Raw genomic sequence first — 7880 nt, 5'->3', positions numbered from 1 at the left:
AAGTGGTAGAGCACTAGCCTTGAGCTGAAGAGCTGAGGGACAGCGCCTAGGCCCAGAGTTCAGGCCCCATGACTGGCAAAAAAAAAAGTTTAATATTGGGAAATAAAACTCAAAGAGATACGAAGGAGGAAAAGAAGAAATTCAGGGAAGGACAGTGAGGCCCTGGATGCCCTGTTATCAGTCCCAGTCTAGAAACACAGTACTAATTCATGCAAGGAAAGAAACATTAATTGACCCAGGAAAATCTGGTGTTAACATGTCTTCTGCAGTCTTACAATACATCCTGTTGCTCTCCTGGAATTCCTCGCTGTCCGTGTCCACTTTCTCTGGTTCTGAGCAGTAGGTTTTAATGTTGTCTTCTAAGTACCAGCTGAGATTCTCGTCCACCACCGAAAACATGACCACAAATTCTTGGTCAATGTTTTTTTCCTTTTCCTTATGAAGAGAACCTGAGGTGGACATTTCTAGTTTAGCACATTAAATTATTATTATTCATTGTTACTATGTTTTCAAGGTTTTTTTTTTCATTTTTCAAATGGCATTTATTTTCTCAATCAGCCACAAATCAGGACCAGTCACCTGAGGGATTTCATGATCAATATCTCATGCTTGGGAGACAGACAGATATTCACATAGCCATTGTCCACACCACTACGAAGGCTTCTGAACAAATGGAAATTCAAAGGTGAGTACACAACGCTGAATAGCTGAGACACTGAGGCTTCTGAGCTACGTCATCGTCGCTCAGGTAAGCAGGATATTTCTAGCTCTTGAGCTGCATACATTGCCTTTTTGATAATGTTATAAGTAAATAAGGTGGCATTTCCACCAACATAATATAGGTCACTACAGCCCTACCACCCCAGAGAACCAAGAAAGACATCACCTGGGGCGAAGTCATTAGTCTTCACGAGGCACCACTGTGGGAAGTTAGATCCTGAAAACCTATCCCCAAAGAGTTGATTCTTCGCATCTTAGCTTCATGGTGGGTCCCCTACCACAGCGGGTCTGGGTACACCTTGGGCTGGGAGGCCAGCCTACCCTTCCCTTCCTTTCTCCCAGACTCATGCACACCGAACATATTTAAAATCAAACCACCCAACGCCGTGCCGTGTGGTGGGAACACGGCAGGAGGGCTGTGGCCGGAGGACTTGCCTGCTTTACAGAGGATCAGCGGCCCAATGAGTCCTGAGGCGATGTCTCTCGGGGCGTCGATGTGGGAGTGGTAGATCCTGGTCACACAGCTCCCATCCCCCTCCCCGGGGCTCTGTTCCTTGTTGGTGTGCAGCACGTAGGTGTACTGCTCCCCTGGGTGCACTTTGTCGTCTGCCTGTAAGGTCCCGGTGGTGTTGTCAGGGTAAATGGCCCCTGGAAAGCAACACACAGCAGAGTTACTGATTGTGTCTGAACCAAACAGAGGCAATAATAGATCGTCCTCACCCCCTAGATGGTGCTCCTTGGGGTGGCAGAGAGAAGTAGAAAGATAATGGCGAGGGCTGGGAAGGTGGCTCAGGGGTAGAGCGCTGGCCTTGCATGCATGAGACCTGGGTTCGATTCCTCAGCACCACATACACAGAAAAAGCCAGAAGTGGGCTGGGAAGGTGGCTCAGGGGTAGAGCGCTCGCCTTGCATGCCTGAGACCTGGGTTCAATTCCTCAGCACCACATACACAGAAAAAGCCAGAAGTGGGCTGGGAAGGTGGCTCCGTGGTAGAGCGCTGGCCTTGCATGCATGAGACCTGGGTTCGATTCCTCAGCACCACATACACAGAAAAAGCCAGAAATGGCGCTGTGGCTGAAGCAGTAGAGTGCTCGTCTTGAGCTGAAGAGCTGAGGGACAGCGCCCAGGCCCAGAGTTCAAGCCCCACAACCGACAAAAAAAAAAAAAAAATGAACTGAGCTTCAGACTATGTATATGTGAAATATAAATGAATTCCATGCTTACTCTTGAAGCCAATCCCCAAGACTTACTAGTTCTTATTATGTGTCTACAAATCTTCCAAAATCTGAAAAAAAACTTGCATTTTGGAACACTTCTGTTCCCAAACATTTTGGAAAAAGGAGAATGCTTGACCTGTATTAAGAGTGAGATCAGAGAAGCCAGGTATGGTGGTACACACCTATAATCCTACCCCCAGGAAGCTGAAGCTGGAGTTACAAGTTCAAGTCCAGCTGGGCTATAATCTGAACTTAGAAGAAACAACAATAAAAAGTAAAAGAAGAAAACAAGATGACCAAACCTTACCTTTGCTTTTCATGCAGCATTCTTTTGTTTTATGAGACAGAGTTTCGCTATGTAGCCCAGAATGAACCTCAAATTTGCTGCCGTAGCCTCCTTGGTGTTGAGCTTATAGATGCGTGCCACCACCCCTGGCTTCATGGACCATTCTAAGTCTGTATTCATCTTAACTGTGTCTCCAGTGTATCACACTGTAAGACTGCATGCCCAGTTTAGCTAATGCCTAAGACTGACTTCTACCCCGTTAGCTGGGTAGGAGTACATCTGCAGTTAACATGGGAAGCAACAGCAGACTGTGTCAGCATGTGTAGAATTTTCAAAGATAATCCCATCCTGAATCCACCTCCTTTCTCTCTGGGTTTGGAAGCCTGTGTCCATTTCTCTCAGTCTATGCAGCTAGGCAGGAGCTAGGCACTGGACCGTGGAGGCAGCTCTCAGTGACCCAGAATCTGAGCACCAGAAATCTCTGCCACGCGCCCTTCACACAAACCACAGCACCAGAGGGGCAGGTATTGCTGGGGTGGACCACAACACCTGCGGGTGACATGGTTTAGAGCTCCATGGCATACCTACAGCTCATACCCATGGAGAGCTCACAGACTCAGAAGTTAGAATTCTCCCTGCTGAAGAATAACAGGAAGTCCCGGTCTAACTCACCCTCGTGCTCCTTATAGTAAGTTACTCCGTGTGAATGGAATGTGTAAGGCCTGGAGGCAAAGTTTTTTAGGTGTACGTAAACTGTGTCTCCAACTTCCGCCTTAATGATGGGGCCTAAGAATCCCAGCCAGCTCGGCTTGTCCACAGTGGTCCTGAAATGTCCATCTGTGTACTGGACGTAAAGAGCCTTCTTGTATGTGCTCCCGATCCGGTCTGGACCACTTTGAAGATAGATATCAGACTGTTCTCTGTAAGGGAAAAGAAGGCAAGTCTGTCAGAAGCTGTCATCTCTGGAGAAAGCACATTATAATGAAGAGAAATCAGAAATCCCATTACAACTAAAGAGAAGTTAATGACTACATCGTGTCAGTTTAGGGGCAGCTCCAGGATTGAAGGAGGGAACAGGTGGCAGGCGGCATTGTGTGTTAGTCATGTGAGGTGTTTCAGACCAGGGCTGTGGCAGAGAGGGAGAGCAGGACACAGCGTCAGGCTGACCACAGTGGTGTCTCCTTGCTGGTGCCACATCCGCCTGGGCCCTGTGTCACCCAGGAACAAGTCCAAGCCCCGCAGCAGACTTCCCTCCACTTTCAGAAGACTGGCCTAATGGTATTTAATGCTCTGATCTAACCGCACCACTCCCTGACAAATACAAAGACCAAGGCTGCTCTGGAATTCCGAAGGCTGTATTTGAACAACATGTAATGTGTTTTATGTCGTTCCTGGGTATGCATCCACATCACATCCCTTTCCACCCAGTGTCACAGGTTTGTCAAAATTCTGCCTCTGCACTGAAATTCCCAGATATTAGCCAGGTCCTCAAGCAGGAGGACTATTGCCTGACCTGTGATCCTCTTTTTTTTTTTTCTATACAAAGATTCTTTGGTGGGGGAGGGTTTGATCTGAAGCCAACTGATCTGAAGTAGTTCACATATTTGGAGATTTTCACAATTGGAATTCCTTACCTCTCCAGCACCATTGGGACACAGATTTCGATGTTGTCTTGAGTCTTTCCTGTGAATATTTTTTCTCTAACCCAACCTGAGAAACATTGAACCTCACAGGGACCCTGGAGGGAAGTCCCCAAAAAGTCCTGGGTGTCTTACTTTATTTAACTTGAAGAGTATGGCTTGAGGACAAAGAGTCGGTTTCTGGAAGCTCGCAGGAACTCTGCCAGTTGGTAGCCTAGCTACAAACATCCATTGTAGCTGCTCTTTGAAGCAACAAGTCACCTTTAATTGTGGTTCTTCCTGTTGGCTCCCCTCTATTACATTTCCCTCCCAGTAATCATCTTTCCTATTTTTAGTGCCCTGCTTAAACAAAAAAAGGCCAACTCCTATTAGACCAACAAGTGTTATTTTTAATACCAAGAAATTGTTTTGAATGTTGTTATTTTAAGATAATGAGTCTCCTCTTGGTAATTCAGAATTCACTTGGTGTTCTTGATTTATGTCTAGGTTACTAAAACATGGGTGTCGTGGGCAGAAAGTTTCTGGATTGGGGAGGGGGCTTGCTAACTAAGCCATCCGAACAGTGGTCTTACTTGGCACAGGATGAAATCACCACCTTGTAGTATCACAAGTGGGAAGTCAGCCATCACAGGATGAAATCACCATGTTGCCAGGCTAAGGCCTGGTGGAAAAATCCACTTCCTGACTCACTTAGGTTGCTGGCAGAATTCAGTTTGTTGAGGTTATAGAATTAAATTCCCTGTTTGCTTGCGGCTGTCACCTTTTGGGCCGCTCCTAGTTCCTCAATGCCACCTGGAGGCCTGTCTGTCTGGTGGTGTGTCTGTCTGGTGCCCTGTCTCCCTCCCGGCCCACAGCATTATGTAGAGTTAGCCTGGGGTCGGTCCCCCAATTCTCTGAATCTCAGCTGCTCAAGTAGTAAGAATTACAGATGTGAGCCACTGGGACCCTGTGCCACATTTTAAAATCAAAAGAATCAACCCCTCCTGAAGTTTTACTAACCTTTGCCCTTCCATTTCCTAAATCTCTAGAATAAGGCAATTCTTTAGAGTATCATAGAGAGTTTGTCCTGCACTTAGTTTGTGCCCAATAAACTGACTTCCTCTCTTATCAAAAATGGCAGGAGGTAGGTGGACCACAGCATAGGACAGGACCTGTACTGATTTTTAATTAATAGCTAATGAATTTGGGTTTTTTGTCCTGCTGCTAATGAGCCTCTTGAACTGAGACACACCCTAGTCCAGTATGTTATTTCACATTATATCCAGCCTTTTCCTTGGAAATAAAAACTCTCTATTATTTACCTTGTATTTAGTCAGGAAAACACATACAAAATAATGTTTCTAGAAAACCTATTAAAATGTTATACTCCTAAGAAGAGACTATTATCTCGAAAGCAGATTAAAAAGATAATAATTACAAAACACTTTGTAACTATTTATAACCAGTAATAACCACTTTAAAACCAGTTATCTTTAGGTCAGAAATTTCCCTCACTGCATATTACTACAATAATGTAACAGTTGACTATTATTATCAACTATACATCTTTTACTGTGAAAAAATTTAATAGTTTAATCCCCAATACTACCAAATAGAAAATCAAAAGACAACTTTTAGCTATTTTGTAGTGAAACAGAATAGAATGCACCAATTAGTAAGAGTCAACAGTTAGGAAACATGGTGTGTGTGTGTGTGTGTGTGTGTGTGTGTGTGTAAGATACACAGTAGTAGAGTCAGTAGTTAAGAAACATGGCATGTGTGTGTATAAGATACAATCTTGGCAGCTTCTTGTGGTCAGACTCACTTGTGTTTATGACTGCTAAAATACTTGGCTAATACAGGGAAGGTTGCTTTTGAATGCCAGTTTCTATTTGGTGGTAAATATGTAGTAACCATTAATACAAGAGATGACCTCTGTCTACTGAAAGGCCTCGGGCAGCTGTGCTTTTTGTCAGCCTGCTGGAAGTAGAGACAGAAATTTCCTCGGCCGTTGCGAGTACCTAGCGTGAGCTGTGCTCGGCCCACAGGGGATGCACCACACAGGGCGAGCACTCAGAACAGCTTTGCACACTTGCACGTGTCAAACAAGCCCACGCCGTGAGCTCATCCCTCCAGCCCACGCTCCAGACACTCAGGTGAGGGCCAAGCAGAGTGGCTGCAAGTAGAAAAGAGGCTTTAAAAGATGAAAAGGTACAAATATTGTACCCCCGTCATGAATAAGTAGTAAGTATTGTCATAGATGTAATACACACACACCACACACACACACACACCAGACACTTCTGAGTGAAACAGAAATGAGCTGAGGATACCAGCCAGGGCCACAGCTTCCAGAGTGGACTGCTCCCCAATGAAGAGGACCTAGAACAGGAGACCTATGAGCAGAGCTTGTTTTCAAGCCCTGTGTCAACTTGAGGAAATAGTGCATCCAGTTGCCTTTATATTTTTTTTTCAGTTGATAACTTTGGCCTATGAGCCACAGAAAGAGCAACTTACTTGTCAACCGAAATAAGCGTCCTCTCCCCGCTGTCAGAGGCATAGTTCCAAGTCGTCTCCACAATTCCAATGTAGTAGTGCCTATCTTTCGTCCAGGCTGGAGAATTAGATAAAAACAGAAAAACGCCAAGCATCCAAAGCTTCATTTTCCCCCTCTTGGAGCATTGGAGCCTGAGAAGCAATAAAGTGAAATCAGAAGCAGGGGTGTTTATAAACAAGGCTTTCTTCCTTTATTTGCTTGATTGACACAGTTTGATATTGCACAAGAGTAAATCATTTCATTAAAGCAAATAACATTTTCCAGTTCGGTTTGGTTCTCGTAAACCCGGGGAGGGAAAAGACAGTGCATGGTTGCCAAGCCTCTCTGCAAATAAAAAGTACAGTTATTGTTGGCCAGAGCGAGCATACCTCTGCGTCCTCCCATTCTCCATGGAAATTCCAGGCGGGCAGAGGACACCTTTAAATGCCCCCTTTGTGCCCCAGCGAGAGGAAGTGGCTGCCTGCCCTGCACGCCTGTTAATAACGCCAGGATGAGGATTATGTAAAAGGGACCAGAGCACACGGCTCTGTTTGTGAAAGCCTAATGTCGCAGTAGCTTCAAGCTTAACTGCAACTTTCCCCTTTTTAAAAATTATCTTTAAGAAGTTGTTTAAAAAAAAGGGGGGAGGGATATACTGCATCTTGATCAATATCACCCTCCTGTCATTCTCCCTCCCTTATCACAACCCCACCCGGCCCCCTCAAGGTGCCCGGTTCCATTTCCACCCAGGTACTCTGCCTATTATGGCTGTACTCACCCACCCTTCCTCTCTCCATCCCTCCGCCTTCCTCCCCTTCCTACCTCCTGACACAGCAAGTTCCAGTGTCCTGGTATTCATTTGGTTAATCTGTAAATTAATTGTTCAGAGGGGTTGGACGATTGGAAGCTGCCCTGCACATACCATACTTGAGTCAGTCTGCTTGTGCATATGTGCATATGACCCTGTATATGTCTTTATATACACGTATAATTTAGATTACACATGAACACAAGAAAGAAAATTTCTCCATCCATCTCTTTGCAAATGGTGTAACATCATTCTTTGTAATGAGTGAGTAGAATTTCATCGTGTATATATACCACATTTTCTTGACCCGTTCATCCATGGAGGAGCATGTGAGCTGTTTTATACCTTGGTTATGGTGAATAGTACAGCAATAAACATGGTTGTGCGAGTGGTTTTTTGTTTTTTTTTACCATATCCTGACTTGTAACAGTTTAGATAGATGCCCAAGACTGGTATGGCTGGTCCCAGGGTAGTTCTATGCTTTGTTCTACTGATGTAACTGTAGACCTTTTGTGTTAACACAGTAAATACATTTCTTTTAATCTAGGATGTCTTAAAGTACATGAACCTGCTAGAGGCTGCTATTGAAATCGACCAGTATGGGAGAAGGCGTGTGGCATTTAGAGAGCTCCCTCCTCTAGCAAAACTGTGGAATCAGCCCCACGGTGTGTCCACATCCATTTGAAGCAGCGGG

At 45.1% G+C, this 7880-nt stretch overlaps 1 protein-coding gene across 2 annotated transcripts; it reads right to left on the bottom strand.

The window, feature by feature from the left end:
- Positions 1 to 99: 99 nt before the first annotated feature.
- On the bottom strand, positions 100 to 7165 carry LOC105995984 (ceruloplasmin-like). 2 transcript variants are annotated; one of them, XM_013029910.1, is made up of 5 exons: positions 7157 to 7165; positions 6360 to 6530; positions 2896 to 3143; positions 1156 to 1368; positions 100 to 449 (listed from the first exon to the last, which is right to left on the bottom strand). In XM_013029910.1, the coding sequence occupies exons 2-5, from the start codon at positions 6503 to 6505 to the stop codon at positions 208 to 210; spliced, it is 849 nt and encodes a 282-aa protein (XP_012885364.1). In that variant the 5' UTR covers positions 6506 to 6530; positions 7157 to 7165; the 3' UTR covers positions 100 to 207. The 2 variants fall into 2 exon arrangements, with proteins under 2 accessions (XP_012885364.1, XP_012885363.1); XM_013029909.1 differs by lacking the exon at positions 7157 to 7165 and adding an exon at positions 6768 to 7119.
- Between the last annotated feature and the right edge of the window lie 715 nt (positions 7166 to 7880).

Source organism: Dipodomys ordii, unplaced genomic scaffold, assembly GCF_000151885.1.
Source record: "Dipodomys ordii isolate 6190 unplaced genomic scaffold, Dord_2.0 Scaffold124, whole genome shotgun sequence".
NCBI lineage: Eukaryota > Metazoa > Chordata > Mammalia > Rodentia > Heteromyidae > Dipodomys > Dipodomys ordii.
This window is presented reverse-complemented; position numbering and strand designations above follow the sequence as displayed.

Excerpts from the sequence above, each read along its gene's own strand:
- LOC105995984 (XM_013029909.1), bottom strand. The coding sequence starts at position 7,039 with ATGCAGTATATCCCTCCCCCCTTTTTTTTAAACAACTTCTTAAAGATA. Across the intron at positions 3,144-6,359 it reads ACGCTTATTTCGGTTGACAA|AGAACAGTCTGATATCTATC; the intron begins GTAAGTTGCTCT and ends TTTCCCTTACAG. Across the intron at positions 450-1,155 it reads GCTGATCCTCTGTAAAGCAG|GTTCTCTTCATAAGGAAAAG; the intron begins GCAAGTCCTCCG and ends TGTCCACCTCAG.